This window comes from Falco biarmicus, chromosome 7, assembly GCF_023638135.1.
Source record: "Falco biarmicus isolate bFalBia1 chromosome 7, bFalBia1.pri, whole genome shotgun sequence".
Taxonomy (NCBI): domain Eukaryota; kingdom Metazoa; phylum Chordata; class Aves; order Falconiformes; family Falconidae; genus Falco; species Falco biarmicus.
Window position 1 is genome coordinate 60,918,386 of NC_079294.1, and position 19,362 is coordinate 60,937,747.

Genomic DNA, 19,362 nt, shown 5'->3' on the forward strand with positions numbered 1-19,362 from the left:
AGCTGTGGAAACGCCACCTACCCTGCACCAGGAACACGTGTCCTAGAGCACAGCATCTTCAGCTCCTGCTCGGTCCAGTCATCAGCTTTCTGGATTTATTAACAAGGTAAATCCCACTCACAAACTATCAAGTTGACAAAGAAATACAGTATAAATACAACAAAGAGCCACAGTGAAAGGCAAACACACTTTACATAAGAAAGTCTGGAAAGGCCACCAGAATGTTTGTGGGAAGGATGCAAGTGTTTTTTAACTTTGAACAATGAGACCAAAAGGTGGACAAAGAAACCACTGTGTTACCACCCCAGGGAGTGAATAAAAATTGCCACAGACTATGAATTAATTCTGAAACAACCAGGCTCTGATGAAACCCTCTACAATACAGATACCAATTCACCCACCTCAATGTCATCAGCAGAACAGGGCTGTTAATCAATGTTTTCCTGGAACTTCTTTTAAAAGCTGAGATCTCAAACTATCATTCCTCTGCTACTCCCTCTGGACAGCCTTTATACAAGACAGATAAAAGGGGAACGTCCCATTCACGACCACACAGCATAAGAGATTTCCAAGTCAAAGACCAATGCCTAATCTTATCTTTGGCATGAATCTTATAATTCAGGGTTATTTCTGACCTGATGATTCCCCACAGCCTATCTTATTTACAGAAAGACAGGAATTACCAACAGCTCATGACATTTTTATTTTAATGAAATTTAAAAAGGCAGTTATTAGTTATACATACACACAACTGATTCTGTACTTGTTAGTCATAAATATAGAACATTCAGAAGTACAAAATACACTTTATCCACAGCACAATTTCACATCAATATGAAGAGTTTAAACAGATACGTAACCAAGTGCCTAACAATGACAGAAGCCCATTTTTGGAGTAGTTTTCTTTTTTTTTTTTGTCCTTTTTTTTTTTTTTTTTTTTAAAGACCATTAATCTACACAAAGTAATCAGTGCCCACAGTCATCAGTTCCATGAAATGCACTCCAGTTTAGATTAGGAAAAGACTGACCTTTTAAAGACAATTAGATGCCATCACCTTTTCTTTGCCCACATTCTCCACGTCTCACAGCTAACAACTATGATAAACGGGACTCTGGCAAAAATCACCTGAAGCCAAACTTGAGCACTGCCAGGAAAAGTGAAAATATCTGAACTAGAAATTAGTCCACTCGATACCTTGCAAACAAAGAGCAACAGCAGTATGACACTGATAAGGCATTAATGACAAAATGGCTGTATTATTCTCGAAAAAAGAGTACACCTATGTATAAAAATATATGTCATAGCAATCGGGTAAATCCAACACTATTTAACACTGTGCCAAAAGTAATTAACAGTTAAAAAGGCAGTACTGCAAGAAGTATTTACAGTTTCATACTGTACTTCAAACAAAAAAGAAAAAAAAAGGCAACAAAGCTACAAATGGAACTATCTGGTTAAAGCATCACTGTAGGTACTGCCAGTAGCACTTGTAACAAGTAATGTGATGGAGTCCCTCTTGTTAAACAGGATTGCTTGTCTGAATAAATGAATGTCAATACTTCAGTATCTAAAAAATCTTCTCAGTCTACATGCCTGCTCATTGAAATAACTCACCCAGACCATTACTATTTGCAGTTTCTTGCTCCATCAAGTTTAAAACCCAAAAGATTCAGTTTCAAGAAACACTGTGTTTGCCGCACAGTTTGATGAGAAATCACAGCTTTATTTCCAGCTTAAAAAACACAAAGGAAATGAGAAATCCACCACCTATGAAATTCTGGAAACCGGCAGCCAAAGTGCCAGCAAAGCTACACCAATGGCACGTAATAAAAACGTTAGCATTCCAAATGCATTTTATAACTTCAGCTATAGGATAAGTAAGTTGCTTTAGTAACCGAACACAGGACAAAAAGATACAGCACAGCCAACACTACAACAGCTTCTTCGGCCACAAGTCCTGGGACGAAGCTGTTTCAGAGAGCAAGCCACTGACACGACGGCAGCACACGGCGAGGGCAGCAAATGCTGAACTTGCTCGATCGCTCGGTCAAAAGCACAAAGCCGCCAAACTCTTTAAGCTCATTAAGTGCTCCCTCCTCGCTGGCTTGGGAATGGCAATCCGATGCCTCCCACATGGGCGTGGGAAAGAGCTGCGGAGATGGGATGGCCAGGAATGGGAGGGGAGGTAAGGAAGGGTGGAAATGCCAAGAAGAAAGCACTGGCTCGGGACAGCAGAACAGAAATGGGGGACAATAATGGCTCACAGGGAAACCCCAAACTTGGCACGATCTGGTCTGCCCCTTAGCAGAGTAGCCATCCCCTTCCCCAACCAGAAAGGCAGGAGTGGTCTACAAGGTGAGAAGCAGCCTCAGGCATATTGGCTTCAAAAAAATAATACTGTATTTAAAAAAGAACAACAACAAAGAGAGATGTGCTTGAAATTCTGCTAACAGTGCGCTTCTAACTGCACAACCAAATTCTGTACATGAGAAGCCTTCTACAGTAGTATAAAATCCACGACACGCTGAGGAAGTTATCACTGATGTTAGGAGTAAATTTACTTTAAAAACCTTATTTTTAGATTGAATTCAGGAACAGAAGTAAACTATAAATATACTTAAAGCAGTTTTGGGGGTAAAATAACACAGAGGAACAGCATCTTTTCGATTCATTTTTCACTTTATGGAGAAATATTTTTAAAAAATGTTAGAAGAACTGACACTTACCGTGTCAAGCATCTTCTGTGCAGAGATACAAACTGCTCATCCACTGCTCTCTCCCTCATGATTAGCCCCTTTTGAAAGCATGCCCGGCTGTACAGAGGCCAACCACCTTGCTTAGCCGGCACAGCATCTAGGCAGCTTTTACAGACATCAGTGAAATTCATTCGGGGACAGCAGAGCTTTGCCTAATTCGATGAGCAGTCATTCATTCAAGCAGCATGAGTGGAAAGGGAGAAGGCTCCAAGGGAATAAACATCCATGTGTTTAAAAGAATAGTGCATAAGTGCATGGCTTGCTCACCTAAGAAGGTATTTTCCCGATCCCTGGGAGAGAAGAGATAAGAGTTTTGTTTGTTCTCAGTGTGATTTTTGTGAGGCAAGTACAGACCAGGAGATCTGAGGCCTCTCCAGTACTGCATCTAGAGATATAAAAAAATTTCCTATAAAAAGAGTCCCTAGCCCCACTTGCACATAGGGTAAGAACTTGGTCCCAGACTTTGCAAGAGAAACAGCAGGAAGGACTCTTCCTGGATACTGAAAACTACATGCTGTCCTTGGAGGAGGCTGGGAAAGCAGTCAGATGGGAACACCAGCATATGGCTAACTGCTGGAGCCACGTCCCTGGGTCATGCTCGCCGCAGCCCAGCTGCCTGCTTTGCTTCTCAGCATGAAACCTGTGCGGCCAAAGCAGGCTGCGGGACAGGGGCCTGCCTGCTTTTCAAGACACTATCTCGACAAGATGGACTGCAGTGACGTGCACGGTGCCTCCTGTCAGTCAGAGGCACCCTAGAATTCAAGAGGAGCTACGAGGAAGCAGACCTGAGCGCTGTGAGGTCTAAGAATTGCTGTGGACAATGAGATCTTCTAGATGGGGGCTATGGCCTGGGGTTGCTGTTTCAAGGTCTGTGATGGCCCCTGAACATGCAAAGGCTGAGGGAAGCTGTCCCCTTCCTCCTCTGCAAAGGCTGGTTACCACTGTCCAACCTCAAAGGTTATGAGCAACCTGCACATCGGAACTCTGGGTTCCTTGTCCTTCATGAGTGATTTCTTGTCCTCACATCCCAGAAGAAATGATCTGGATAAAAATACTGACCTTACAACCTCTGTAACTCATCATGCATGTGAAATACTGCATAAAAAAGTTTCTACCACACTTCTGATGAAGACATACGGTAGGTGACTCACAGAAGAGGACGGAGATTAACTCACCTCTGTGGAAAAGCATATAGCATTCAGAAGAGTCAAGAGTCCTCAGCATGCTTGGTAAGCTGAAAATCCCGTATCCAACAGAATGGGGTTAACAGGGTTTAACAGAAGTGATTGCTTGGGAATCCAAGCAAGAATTCAAGTTATCACTGTGTACGCAGTGGACAATAGTCCAATTGATATCTATTACCAACTCACTCTAAAAAAATTATACACTACAAAACCATCTCACTGCTTGCAGCAAATGAGCTTGAATGATTTCCTAGTAATAGGCCACCACCTTGCACTGTTAAAATGTGAGGTTTCACAGTATAAAAAAGTACTTCACAGAAAAGAAATGCAGCTAATATATAAAATGCAATCTTGATGTGTTTACAGTCATTTTTTATGAGGCAATATTTTTGGGAAAGCAAGAACAATAGAAATTAAAGCAGCCAGTGAGAAATGTGAAGAGTTATAGGCCTCAATTCAGTGCAAAACCAGACTAATAGCTTATGTAAGTAAATGTTTGTTCTGAATAGAGAACAACCTGAATTAAAAGTAAGAACACCTATGTGAAGTGATGGAGACTCCCATGATATCTAAATCCTTCACATATATTGTCAACCTTTTCAGTACACTCCAGAATGGACCCTTGGTAAAGGCAAAAGAAACCAGTACAGGAAATCACTTCATACAGCACAAGATATACATAAAGTACCGAAATGTACACACATTCAAGTTTAAGTTAGAAAAGGCAAAGCTGAATCTTCTGGTGAGAGAGGCCTACATTGTGTTGCTTAATCTCACATTTAAAGTGACCTAAAACCCACAAGAATCAAAGAAAACAGAATATTGTGTCTGCTTCCAGAAACTTAAGCTTAAAGCAAGGCATCGAAATTGAGCGGTAGGCACTGCAACAAGACATTACCTTACCTTTTCTCTGTTAGTCTTTGTTACTTTGTTTTCTATTTAAAAATTACCATTCAAAGGAAATATTAAGTATCATTCACATTCAAATATTTAAGACTCAGAGATATTTTTTTTTAAAATCAAGCAAAGTTTTTCATCTCTGAGGTAGATGACAATAAAATAAAGAAAAAAATAACGGAGCTGTCAATGAACACTAACAAGTGCTGGAGCTCCTCTGTTGGCACTGACGCACCCCAAGGAGGAGAGAGCAAGCCCTACATCACTATCTGAAACATGAGAAATGTGTCTCCTGGTTTAGTAGCTTCTACAGAAATGCAACACAGAAAAAGCAGAGCCCAAATTACACTGAATGGCCTTGGAGAAGAGCTTCCATTTCTGCTTCGCAAGCTACTCGGAAAATGGTGGAAACATGCCCAGGTCAGCAAAATCTTCAATGTTGTAATTGCCAGTACCCTGTGTTGGATCTCCTGGCATCGGCAGCATGTCCTGCGTGATAAGGAAAAAATCAAAGTGAAGTGTCACTTGCTAGCGCATTATCCAGACACAAACTGTTTCCTGTTCCATCTTTTCAGTGTAAAACCAGAAAAGGCCAAAGTTTAGATAAATAAGGTGAAAACCAGACCTGTGCAGGATGCTGGGCTAAGGTTTGTGTGCTGCTTGTGTTTTGCTGGACCGTTTCTGAATGGGAGGTGGGACTTCAGCAGGGCAGAAGTTTGGGATTGCTCCTCTGAATGAGGCCCATTTGAGCTGTCCCATACTTCTCCCAGGCTGAAACAGCTCCCCTTGGGATGGGTAGCTACATATGGAGAGAAGCAAGCCCTCTGATTTCACTATATGGGAAGTATTCAATGTGTCACACACTCCCGCACCCTACAGAAAGGAGCTCCTGCTGTATAAGCATGGGTTTGGGGAGGGTCTCACCTCCTCACCAGCAGTCTGTAAGTGAAAATATTACTGCTCTTTGTTCTCTGAAGAACACTAAAGACTGTACATCCACCCCAGCTAACAAGATGCCCAAGCAGCCTTCGTCCATGTACAAAGGCAGAGGAAATAACAGGAACTTCTCAGGAGAAATGGGATGTCATGGTAATTGCTCCCACGTGTCTTAAGCCAAGTGAGGTCCCTGCAAGAGGCTTCAAAAAATACTCAACCTTTCCTCTCAGCCGGAGACTGAAGCCACAGGGAAAAGATATCCCTTGCTGGGAAAACCAAAGTTTATGCTTGCTTTTCCTGTCAGTCCTTACAATAATAAGCTCTTTTACTGCAAAGCCAAGTTGTGGCAGGGATGGCTCATTATCCTTATGGTAAAACAAAACCTAAAGAGCAAATAGAAAGCTCACAGGATCTGGTCTGTGAAGGAATAACTACGGCGAGCTGCTCTGTACTGAGAAGTCACCCCAAAATAAAGACCGATTAAAATCCGTCTGAGGTCTCTGAGCATCCCTGTCGATGGTGGTGAAAGAGGCTGTGCGCCCAACTGGCCATTGTGCAGCTGCCAGGGTCAGCCTTCATTTTCTAACCAAAGCTTGCAGTTATTTTCTGTTTTCCCACATTCCTCCCCAGGCAAGGGGAAGTTGTAGCTGCCCCCACCTGTTTAAATTTCCATCTCTGAAGGTGTTTCTGCTGCTGGGGCCTCTGCGGCAGGGTCTCCTCAGGTACAGACCCATCAGGGTAGCCCCCCTCTTGAGTCTACCTCTCCTTATGTCCAGGGCTGGCTTCAGGCACAAACAGTCCAAGCAACTTCTTGGAGGCCTCTGAACTGAGCTCTTCCAAGTTTCTCATCACATGCAGCTACTACTCTAATTCCCTCCACATGCAAAGTCACCTCCAGGAGCTCTGCAGGTGAGCCCACCTCTCCCCTTCTCCCTTGGTCTCCTTCCTGCTAATTTCATAAGACATTTTCTGGGACACAGCACTTGCCTGGACAAAAGCAAGACGCTGCTTGGAGCCCCAGTGGGCTCTCAATTCACGCTGCCATCGGCTCCACTGGCATCATCCTGAATATACTTTTGGGTTAAACTACATGCGAAGCGATTAAACTTTGCTAACAGAGAGAGAGAGATGCAACAGATTAATCTTGCCTGGGCCCTGAGGTAAGAACACACAAGCAGGTAGTTATTTCAGATGTAGCGATGTTATTTGTTCCTGTGTGAAGCAACGGTTTGTTCACACAGGAATATTTTCAGGCTAACTTCTCTCCTGCCGTGTTCCTGTGAGCAACTGAGCATGAGCCTGGTCTTGCAGGTAAATTTACTTTCTAAAAGATAATGAGGTGTCCCACTTCCAAACCTTGCTTGGGGCTTGAACTGTCTTTCCTGCATTTCTCTGTATTGTTTTGTTGCAAAATGTCTTCCTGATCTAATTTAAAAATAAGTTATACAAGGACACAGACCTTATTAGTTAAAATTAGGAAGTCCTACTCCATCTGTAGTGAAGGCCCAAAATTATGCTTAATATTGCAAAATTAGGTAGTTGAAAAGGATTTTTTACCAGCGATCTGTTATCTGACTGGGTTTAACCTTAAGAAATTATTGGCCACTATCTTCTATGCAGTATCCTTTCCTGCTTGAACTATCAAAGAGAATTACACTGATGTCCAGTTGGACTTAACAGGGATTTTAGAGGCCAGGACCAGGATAGGAAAGACACTCTATTTGGGACTCTTTAATGACTTCCCTTTCATACATAAGCCCTAAGTATAGAGCGCAAACAGAAGGGAAAACAGCATTTTTTTGTCACCAAAGATGATGCTGTTTGTCAGAAAACAAAACCACTTCAGTTGTAGCTGATGCCAGCTAACAGCAGTGCAAACCTACGGCAGCTCACAGTAATTGCTCCAAGCCCTGTTAGTACCCCGGTCATCGAGGGCCACGGTTCTTCAGCTCAGCAGTGACAAGTTGTCAGAGGGACTCTGGGCTCACTGGGCTCTCCTCACCTGGAAGACCTCGGTCTGACTGGGCTGCGGGTGCGAATGCTGGTCGCCGCTTTGCTGGTTGTGATGTTGGCTCTGCCACTGGGACCAGACTTCAGAAGGTCTCCCCTGGAACTGGCCGCTGCTCTGGCCACCTTCAGCTGGACAGGGGCAGAAAGGGTGGAAAAGTCAGAGAGCACCTCCTTCGAAACGCCTGCCTGCTTTTGAGGCTTCATCTATCAATGCCTGTGTTTACAAATGAGTCTTAGAAAAAAGTCCCTGAGCTACACCTAGACCCTGAAGGGTGGAAACTGAGGGGAGTTTCATCCCTGACTGCAGGGTGGCAGCCAGGCTGAGAGCAAAGCTCATTGCTAAGGCTGCACAGACGTGGCAGGTGAACTGCTCACAGCAAAATGCACAGTGACATCACAAACCAGGTGCTGGAAGACAATTTTCAAGCATCCCACCACTGCTTTTTAATTACTAATAAGGAGTATTTGTCATTTCACTCAAAACCCAAACTACATAATCTAAATGCTCTTTTTCTTTAAAAGACTAATTCTTCCGGAGCAGCGGGTGCACAGCTACCTATTCAGCTAAGCAGCATGTAATTTTTGTAAGCAGATGTAAAACCAGCAAGATCAACAGACAGCAGCCTTGCTGTATTAAATGTAGAGTGCTGTCTGCTGGCCCGTCTTGTCCTCCAATATTAAAGTTGCAACACGAGTTATTTAACCATATGAACATATGTCAGGTCTCCGGTATCCAGACTTGATCATGTCAAATCAGTCACTCTTCATAGTCATGGCTTCAGAAAATACAGAAACACGTACTTAATCCAATCCTTTTGGCTACCAGCTAAAGTATGCAAAACAGATAAAGTGCACATTTTACAGGAAAGTAAACAGGCTGCAGTAATGTATTTCTATCACATCAGAAGAAGATAATTATAGCTCTTCCCTTACTGACATTACCACAATCAGTAATTCAGCTGAACTAAAAAACCCTGCAGCCATTTTATGAGCCGAAACAAAATTCATCTAAGTTACCCTTTAAAAGAAAGCTGCAACTTTGGTTTTTATTCTTTTTTTCTCAGAACAATACACTGAAAATAATTCAGTGAGGCAAATGATGCTTCTTTTCAGCAAAACAGTTACTGCCAGCCGGAGGTTCAAGACATTTGTCTCTGTGAAGGCTGTGTTATTAATAGTATCCAAACTGATGTAGGTCAGGAAATGTTTCTCATTAGGTGAAAGGGTTCTTGCCAAGTAGCTTAGGCCTGAAATACAAGGCTGTCTCATAAACAAATGTACAAAGCCTGGTGGAAATGGAAATGGAGGCATGAATAAGCTCTGTGGGAAGAGCTCCATTTCAATGCACTTTTTCTAGGCAACGCAGCGCAGGTCTGCACTCTGGGAGGCTAATCTGCAACAGGTCTGCGCCAAAGAGAAAAACAGCACACATTAGCCCACTGCTACCTATGCTTTTTGGAATTGCACATTATTATCAGCCAGTAATATTTTTCATGGACTCCACGTGTGCTTATCACTGATGGATTCAAAATATTTTTTACTCGTGAATATTATTCTGCTGGTGGAGTGCAGAAAACTTACCAAGGGATCACGCATTGGGTGACAGTCTGAAAGCCACTAAATTAGCATGTAATAGGAAAGGAAAACCATTTCAAAACATGGCACCTACTCTGATTGGGTTAGTAGCAGTGGAGGTACAAAAAAATCCTGTCCCCAGCCGAATTCCAACAAGCCATCTCTGGGCAAGAGGACACCGCCATACAGTCAGGGAAGTTGAAAAATAAAAAGAATGTAAGTTTGTGCCATTTACACATTCTCCTGAGAAGTTAAAAGAAGTTGAACCTGCTGACCACAATTTGAGAGGATGTGTACTACTGATGTAAGCAACTTCTGAACATTTCATGACACTATTTACTGAAAAAGAAAAAAAAACGTCCCTCATACCATAAAATACCACAATATTCTGAAGTGGGTTGGATGTGGAGGTGACGCAGCATGGAGGGGACAGGTCACCTCTGTCCACTGTGCTCAAGAGGAGAAAGCAAAACCCTTTCGCCACCTGGGCTTCCCAACCAACCCACCAACAGAACAGGCTGGAGGATTTTTAATCCAGTTAATGCTGGAGAGATTAATTCTTAACACGCATTTCTCTGTTACGTCATTTAAAACTTACCAAACCCTGCACTTCGGTTTGCTAAGCTAGAGTAGGCATTCCCACTTGGAGAAGAGGTGGCTGGGCTGGAAAGGGGGCTGTATGATGATGGATCAGCTGGGTAGGTGTGACTTGTTCCAATCCCAAAGGGAGATGACTGAGCCTTGCCAGACTGAGATGGAATTTGCTGAGGAATAAAGGGTAAAAGAAGGAATGAGTTTTACTGTTGAGGAACAGCACAGCAGACTCACTTTTTAACAATGTAAAGCAAAGACTAAATAATAAAGTCCACAGATATGAACAGGCACATTACTCCTGTCTCAGCCACATTTAATTTCTGTCAAAGCCAACTTACTGCTGCAGAAGGAACACGACAGACTATAGATCAACACTTAAAGCTCTCCTGCTGAGTAACTCACATGTACTCAATATCAGAGCTATTTGAAAAAACATGATTTCCTTCATCTCTATTACAAGGATCCATCTCAAACTGAACAGGTATAAAGAATGCACCTTTATTTGCCAGGTGTTTTGATTTTGCAGTGCAACAGTAAAGTCACAGTTATCTGAATGTCTGGCAGAATATATGCAGTTCTCAGATGACCAGTCTCCAGTGCTTGGGAGTAAATGGTCGAAGAAGTTTCAAAGCTTTTGAGCTGCTTTCTCTCCCTGTAAAAGAACTACAGGCAGCAGGTATTTTGCCTTGTAAAAGGCTTGGGAGGGAGTCTGAATCACCAGTCCTGGGAAGAGGGAAGAAAAGAGTCTAACTTGGCTTTAACCAGGAAACTGAGTTCATTCAAGGGTATTAAAAATCAACTTGCTGGCATTTTCACCTACATAGTGGCTTTGTCACAGGGTCTTAAGACTGTCACACAAATGAGTAAACACTGCAGACTGCTTTGAGACATGTACCGCCTGTACACCGAGACCAAGGGAGGGGAAGTGTCTCATCCAAAGTCATGTGCTACAGAAACATACAATGCTACAGACAGAATCTGATTATAAACCATTTCCCGCATCACAGACAAATCCAGCAGTTCCAAGAAAAACTCGCTGCCTAACCAGTTCCACAAATAGAAATAAAGGTGATTACATCTCTGAATACTTCTAATGACGTGCACTGTTACTGGCAATCAATGCACTCAAGTGAAGCTATTCTCCCCTGGAAGACAGGGACGGGGAGCGGAATGCAGCCCCCATAACCCAAGGGGAAATGGTCAGCAACTGCTGCAGCACTCAGACACACACAGGTCTATGGGGCCAGACGGGATCCACCCCAGGGTGCTGAGGGATCTGGGCGAAGCGCTCCCCGAGCCGCTCTCCATCACTGACCAGCAGCCCTGGCCGCCTGGGGAGGTCCCAGCAGAGTTACCAGATGTGACACCCATCCATAAGGAGGGACAGAAGGAAGATCCAGGGAACTGCCAGCCTGACCTGGTGCCGGGGGAGGCCGTGGAGCAGGTCACCCCGAGCGCCATCACCCAGCACGTGCGGGACAGCTGGGGATCGGGCCCAGGTCCTGCCTGACGGGCCTGATCTCCTCTGTGACAGGGTGACCCGCTGGGGGCTGAGGGAAAGGCTGTGGGTGGCGTCTGCCTGGGCCTCGGCAAAGCCTCCGGCAGCGTCTCCCACAGCCTCTCCCAGAGAGCCCGGCTGCTCCTGGCCGGGCCGGGGGCTCTGCCCGGGGTAAAACGCCGCCGGGCCCAGGGAGCGGCGGGACGGGGTCACATCCAGGGTACAAAAGGGCCTGGGGGGCTGCCTGGGCCGGCTGGGCATGAGCCCCCCGTGTGCCCGGGTGGCCAAGGAGGCCAGCAGCGCCCGGCTTGTGTCAGACACAGCGTGGCCAGCGGGGCCGGGGCAGTGACCGTCCCCCTGCGCTGGGCACTGGTGCGGCCGCCCCTCGAATCCTGGGGTCAGCGCTGGGCCCTCACTGCAGGGGGGACACTGAGGGGCTGGCGGGGTACATTGGGCTTTAGGAAATCCTCCTTCACCAGGAGCGTACTCAAGCACTGGGACAGGCTGCCCAGGGAGGTGGTGGAGTCACCATCCCTGGAGGTGTTTAAAAGACGTGTAGATGTGGTGCTCAGGGACACGGTTTAGTGGTGGACTTGGCAGTGCTGGGTTAATGGTTGGACTCAATGATCTTAAAGGTCTGTTCCAATCTAAATGATTCTGTGATTCTTGGACCAATGCAGGGGAGCTGGGGGAGAAAAACAGATCCCAACAGGCCTATAACTTGATGAAGATGCTATTAAGTCTTCAGCTCAGTTCCAAGCTAAGAAATCGTACATTTCCAATGGCTTCCACAATGACAGTCAGAACATGACATGTTATTTCTGCAAGGCTTAGTTCTATTTTATTTTATTTACGGTGGATGAATGAATTCCAGTTGCCCTACACTCAACATACAAACTCTGTTGACTTGGACATAATTTGTACAGTAAAAGGGATGAGAAGGTTTTTTAGAGTAATTTTTAGCATCTTCCATATCATTTAAAAAAAAAACAAGTTACTGTTACAACTGAATTTCGTTAAACAGGTGTGACAGAACAACCATGGCACACTGAGGGCTGGGAAGAATCAGTGATTAATGTGGAAACAATTCAGTTACTGAAAAATTATTTAGTGCCTGCCTCAACATGCCATTCTAACGTACCAAACAATGGAAAGTCAACAGTAATTAAGAGCAGCATTAATGATAGATCAAACATGATTATTTCCAATTATTTGCTTTTAACAGAGTTTCAAAACAGTTCTTCCATTGTTACACAGAACAAGAGGCCGTTTCTGGGCTAACATTGTCAAGCACAGGGCATCCGATGGAGGGATGGGATGCTTCCTCCAGACAACACAGCGTGAGCTAGTGCAGTGCTAATGGAGGGGCAACAGACTAAGCAGCCTCTGCTCTGAATTCATGCCTGGATCTGCATGTGCCCCTTTCTGACAACTCTGCTAACTGTAGGTAACTTTGCTTGGCACAAGTTACTGGTCCAAGAAATATTTAATTCACAGGCTTAATACTAAAGCGTAACGGCTGTCCTCTTTTACTTCACTCTGTGCACATATAAAAGTAAGCGCAGGACCAAGACCTTCCAGTGGGATTTATGTCAGTGTAGCAACTGCCACTATCACAAACTAAATGTAGTTATGCATAGGGCAGCTGTCTCAAATTACTATAACGTGCCAAAGAATAGAATCAGGGGAACTGATTTCTCTCCAACCACAAATGATAATGACAAACCATGTTTAATCACGTTATAAAGGGAGCTCACTGATTCTTTTGTAAAAAGCACACAGACTGGAAATCTTTAATGACCATGGAAATAAAACACCTTTAATCAATACCTGTCCTGGAAATGGTGGGCGATTTCCTGTCCAGGCAACCTGACTCTGATTTAGCTGGCGAGATATCTGTGTCAGATTCTGGCCTGTTGAAGAAGACGACTGGATGTCGTTCACACCAGGCACATGTACCACAGATGAACTAAAGGAAAAGAAACAGTGCCTCATTTGTAGGATATATTTTCGATGCACAAGTAGTATTCCAGATATTAAAATTTTGATAATCAGGCTAAAACTAATTGTTCAATCTATCTTAATAAAATGATGTGATGACTTACAACTATCACAAAGCGATGAAACATACTGGCATTCTAAAATTTCATCTCACATAAGACACAGAGGGCAAAATTATTATGAATTATGACTTCTATAATCTCTTTGAAAGGGCTTGCAAGGATAAAAATCAGTCTAATGCACGGTTCATTAACATTTAGCTCCACACTAGTTTAATATTCAATGCATTTAAAAAAACCTGCTTGCAGAGACTATTCAAGCAGATACTTAATTTGTACTTAAAGTGAACAGTATGTAAGTATTTGCTTAAATGCCATCCTAAATGAAGATGCACGAAAAGATGATACTTGTAAGTACTTCTTTATTTGTTTCCTGTCTGGGAAATGAAGAAGCATGTGTTATTTTTTAAGAATTTGAGCTTTTAATTTCTTTTTTAACAAACTGATGCTAAAGAAAAGCATGCAGTTATGTACTCAGGCAAAAGAATAATCAAGACAGAAACTTAAACTAATGTAATAGCTTTGGAATACACATATATACATACATATCTATATCTAAAAAAGAGTCTTTCCAAAGGAGCTTGTTTATATGTTAGCAGTTTCCTAATAACTGACTTTCACTACAGAGAAATTTCACAGAAATTCCTAGTTAGAACAAAAATTCTGTGAAAACTGCTCCACTTTACCATTTTATTCTCATGGAAGTCTTGAACAACTGAATCTATAAACCACACATCATGAATAAGCTTTTACATATTTTTACATATAAAAATACATATTTATTATTTTACATGTCATATATAAATATTTAAACAGAGACACAACACATAATATTGCTTTTGTGCATCAAATAAAACAGCTTGCTCTTTTCCCCAGTCCCTTCCCTATTGTCTGTTTTCACAATCTTACAGAGAAAGAAAAGAGCAGATTGGGAAAAGAAGTAAACAAGGCTGAGCAGAGAGGAAGCAGGACTTTGAATCCTCTGAGAAGCCTGACAATATCCCTCCCAGAGTGGTAAGCAAAACGTGGCAGGCATTTGAATGCAGGAGTTGTTATTCTGTCTTTCTTAAGCTGCCCAAAAGCAAAGTGCGTGTTTAGGAATTCTTTGCAGAGTTTGTTTTCATTTTTTTCAATTTTGTTTTTATTTTTTACTACCACAGAGTGTCCAAAGAGGAAAATGTGGACCAGAAAGTCCTCCTAAATCTGGCTGAACTTGGAAGCACACAACAGCTGCTGGGGAGGGCTGGCCCTACTGCCAACACCTTTCCAGTTGGACTGACAAGTCCCATCATTTAAGGGACTCTGACTGTGTCTGGAATATGAACTTTGAAAACAGGAGTCTGCAAAATAGCGCCTAAAGGCTGCCTGGGCTCAGTAACTGAACAGACCAGGCTGGAGAGCATTCAAGGAGGGCAGTTCACTGAGGGTGGAAATGCTGGCAGATGTGTCATTACTTGATGTAATAGAACAGCAGTAGGAAAAAAGCTATAGTTAAACATCGGGAATTAACAAAGGATACGAACAAAACACATGCCAAACCCCAAGATGGCAAGCCAACCATCCAGTACTATACACTATTCAATCAAAAGACATTTTAGTTTACCGTCATATTCCCCCCAAGTTATTCTTGCTTTTAATTTGACAAAACACACGCACAGGGATTTTATTTCTCCCTACTGAGATTATCAGCAATTATAACTTTAAGAACACATCGGTTTAAATAACATTATAGTTTGCAGATGTTTTCTAATTCCTGGAACTGACAGCCTCTGAATGGTTTTTTCTTCACTTTCACAACTTTGGTTGGACTAAAACAGGAGAATGAAACTCCTGTATGACAGTCCCAGAACAGTGATATGAAAGGCAATAACGTAAATACAATCACTGTTACCACACTTTCAAAAGGTCACTGGAAATAAAGGCAAAGTCCTAAACTTCAGATTAGCCAAACCTGCATTGCCAGCTGGTAGGCAATGACTGGCACCTTGAATAACTCAAAAATGCCTCGGAAAATGCCAGGCCACCACCTTATGTGTGTTTGATAGCTGCCTTAGAAAGCTATTCATGCCCATGTCCCAGCCCTCACCAGGGGCTATGGATGAAGCATCCCTTTTTTCCCTTTAATAAGGTGTCCACACTGCTACCCTTCAAGGCAGCACCTTCCTAGCTTGGCTGAATGTTCCTCAGATCTCTAAGCCTGCCTCATCACCTCTTGGATTCACTTCCCTTCATGATTTGTTGCTGCTTCTTAGCTTTTTTCCAATTACATTATCACAGCAACAAGTATTTACTTACCAGGCACCACTTTTAACAGAGATATCCAAATCATCTCAGCTTATAAGCCTAGCCTAAGTGTCGAGACATGACACAGGAGTGAAGTGTATGTACACAAAGCAAAGTTCATTCACGTAAAGAAAGCCCTCGCACCTTACGTTGGTTTTGCTTCCACCAGATCGAAGGGGAACAGTTCCCCACTCTCACACAGAAACCGATACGTTCAGGTTTGGACTACAGTACCTGAAAGTCTTTCCCGAATGTCCTGGCGGAAATGGGCTTCCCTGTGAGTAAAGTTGCTGGTTTCCTGCTGTGGATGCCGAGGCCATCATTTTTTTATCTGCTACAAAAGAAAAACAGATCACAGAAAAAGAAAAAGTTTAAGGGATGAGAAAATGAAGGCAAAATTATTTAACGAGAATTGCAATGTATATATGCAGCAGGGATTTTTCTTTCCTCCTTAAAGCTTTATGAAGAAGCCCTGTGGAACACATTAAGAACGACACAAAAGGGCTATATGACAATTCAGTATGAAATGAGAGGCACAGCTGGTTTCTGTCTACTCCATACCCTCTTCGCAGGATGTACCTCATTAATGCTATTGTTTGCATGGAACATAACGCTAGTACGTGCCCTCTGGCCACACAGCCCAGACCCTCTCTGTGCCCACTGGAAGCTGCTCCTGATCACGCAGGCAGGAGTGGGAATGTGAGACAGGGAACGGCTCTGGCTGAGGTGGGGAGCAATGGGGGTGTGGGTCCCAGCTGCAGGCTGGGAAGGGGAACACAGGTTTCCTGGAAGAAAGACGGGAGAGTCTGCCCAGTGGAATGGAGGAATGCCACATGAAACAAGCCTTGACTGAAGATGCACAAGCACTTCTGTGGCTGCCTCGAGGTGGGCTCGGGTGAGGGTATGTTTCTGGCACCAGGAGAAGCCCTCCAGGGCTGCCACTGTTATCACAGCCTGGTCACACTGAGGTACGAGCTCAGGGCCCACACCTCTCTGGGTTAAATGCCCCAAGGAACAGTGTCAAAGAGCCCCTCTCCTAACCAGCTGACAAGTCGGCATCCCTCCAGGACAGCTGGAGAGGAGTACCCGACTCTCCTGGTGGCGTGCCTGCAGATCTCAGGGTGATCTGGGTGATCCTGCAGCCCTGCCTGTACTGCAGCCATACAGGCGGCTGGAGGCTCTTTGCAGCTCAGTGTCTGCAAGACTCGCACACCTGAGCTGTGGCAAGGCAAAGCGCTGGTCCTTATGGATTTTGCTGTCCTATATGTGGCTTGAGGGAGCCATGAAATAGGATGCAAGCATCCCAGTGGGGTGTAAGACAGACTAGTGTAATGAATAGCACATACATGGAGATGCCATTAACTTTTATAGTCTACTCTTAATGTGGCGACTGGAGATCGATCTCTAACTGAATGAAACGAGATTGGGTGAACAGCGCCATTTGGTTCCTTAATTTAATTTTCTGGCACCGGATTATTCCAAAGCCCAGGGAAACCTCACTACTACTACTTTTCTTAAAATAATTTAAAGGTCTGCTCCCAACCCTTTATTCACTTTCTCAATCTTACCTTACTACCTCCAAGCACAAAACACCCTGCAACTTGTTGATGGCTTGGCAACCATTTGTTGCTATGTGCCTCTGACAAGCCTAGAAGTCAAGTCTTCCCATTTTCCCCTTCTCTTTTCAGATTCGCACTCACTTTACAAGATGCTCTCTTGGACAAAAGGTCCACTCAACTCACAAGTAATAGAAATAGCTTTTCATTGTCCCTAGCTTTTAGAGACCTTGCAAGTATGGCTCACCAAGGGCCTCCAACACACACCAGCTCTTCTCTGTTAACTTAAGTTCTTATGTTATGTTCCTAACAAGAATCTAAGCTTGCCTTCCAAAAGAAAGAAGTCACCTCACATCACCTCAGAGAAGGAACACGTATGCCACTGATACAAGCTGTCATTGCTTTTCCTCTGTAATATAGAAATCTGTAGAAATTCCTCAGTGGCTACGTACTGCCCAGCACAGACACCGAGTCTGGGCTGCAAACTTACACTCAAAAAACCAAGAAGAAGTGGGGAAAAGGTCTGGAGAAGGCTGTGTACGTAGTAGAAAGAATTGAGAATGGGTTGGGATATCTCTGAGAAGGACAGATAATTTTGCCTTTTTTTGCAGTAGTATGCAGTAATTCTTGCATAAAATGTCCCATTTTCTAAGGCCACCCTTTACAGGGATACCAAACTCTCAGGGTTGGAGGAAACTGAGCCAAAATCCTGCGGGTACTTCAGATATTTGAGAACAACTCATCAGCAAAATTGAGAGTGCCCTAAATGAACTGGAATTCCTCAAGTGGAGAAGAGTTGCCATGGCAGCTACCAGGGTCTGTGCCACAGGATGGGGCCAAGAAAAAGGGAACGGCTAAACTAATCACAAGCAGTTAAATTGGCTTTAAAATCTCTTTCCTGAGTTACGCTGAGTGCTCTGAATCTGGCCCACATTGCTCCACTCAGGACTTTATACACTACATCTCTGCTCTCACCTTTGGTACAGCACGGAAAACCTATTTTGTTTTGGTGTTTTACCTGAATCCTTAGACCTGTTTATCTCTAAACCCCATCACTGTACTCATCAATGATATGCCCTTCTCCCAGCAAGACCAGTGCTTCTGCCCAGAGAACAAAGATCTCTGAAGAACCGCATCATCCCGTGCTTCAAGGCATTTGCATGAATTGGTGATGCCGGGCTTTTCTCCCTGCTTTTGTTTATTTAATTATGTGTGGCCACTGCATGCAATTATGGCAACAATCTCCCTATGTCAAACCTGTATTTTTACCAAATGTCGCACAGAATGAAATCGGGTATCAACATAATGCAAATGTCTTGCAGGCAGCATGCAGGTTTGTCAGTATTGGTTTTGGACAGCATATCTCATCTCTAACTGTGAACCATCTCTTTTTATCATTCAGAGAAGACCTTGATCACAGCTCCCATGAGAAATTCAGACAGGGTGAATGTCCCAGAAAAAGCATAGCCTGTAAATTGATAAGAATGAAAAGAGAAATGGCATTTCCAAGAACATAACCTCCCAGCTATCTCACAGCTTGCTAGACCCTTAACCCTAACCCCTCCCCACAAACAGTTTAGAGCTGCCTGAAAAAGAGCCAATAAGGCAGCCAGAAAGCAAGATGTTCTTGCTTGGAAAAACATACTCTGGTGTTTAGGGTTGGAGTCTTGCTACCTTCTAATGGACCCCTTTTATGGCCTCAGCTGTTGACTTCACTGTCAGAGTAGACAGACAAGGGTGAAGAGGAGTAACAGAGAAGTCCTAGCAACAGGAGGACAGAATATCAAGTCTATCCTGCAGTTACAATGCCTTCTGCATTTGAAAAGGCCAAGCCAGACATAAGAAACCAATGCAGTGAGGTCATCTCCCAACACCCCTGGAGTCAAACCCTGTGGGTCATTTCCTTCATGCACTGCGTGACACTTGCACATTGATTTATTTAAAACAAATGTAAAAACTTCTCTTTTTAAGTGAGGACAGTTAAGAACAATAAACAATTAACGAATTCTTCC

General features: G+C 43.6%; 1 protein-coding gene across 5 annotated transcripts in view; it reads right to left on the reverse strand.

Annotated features, from left to right (window-relative positions):
* Positions 1-690: 690 nt before the first annotated feature.
* The window catches only part of ARNT2 (aryl hydrocarbon receptor nuclear translocator 2), a 107,504-nt gene continuing 88,832 nt past the window's right edge, over positions 691-19,362 (reverse strand). For 4 of the 5 annotated variants that reach the window (XM_056346053.1, XM_056346055.1, XM_056346056.1 and 1 more), the window contains 5 exons: positions 16,029-16,128; positions 13,282-13,420; positions 9,958-10,123; positions 7,777-7,913; positions 691-5,327 (listed from right to left, as the gene is read on the reverse strand). In XM_056346053.1, coding sequence (XP_056202028.1) covers positions 5,229-5,327; positions 7,777-7,913; positions 9,958-10,123; positions 13,282-13,420; positions 16,029-16,128 — 641 coding nt within the window. In that variant the 3' untranslated portion in view covers positions 691-5,228. The remainder of the gene's footprint in view (positions 5,328-7,776; positions 7,914-9,957; positions 10,124-13,281; positions 13,421-16,028; positions 16,129-19,362) is intronic. The other variant, XM_056346054.1, reaches the window with a different exon arrangement.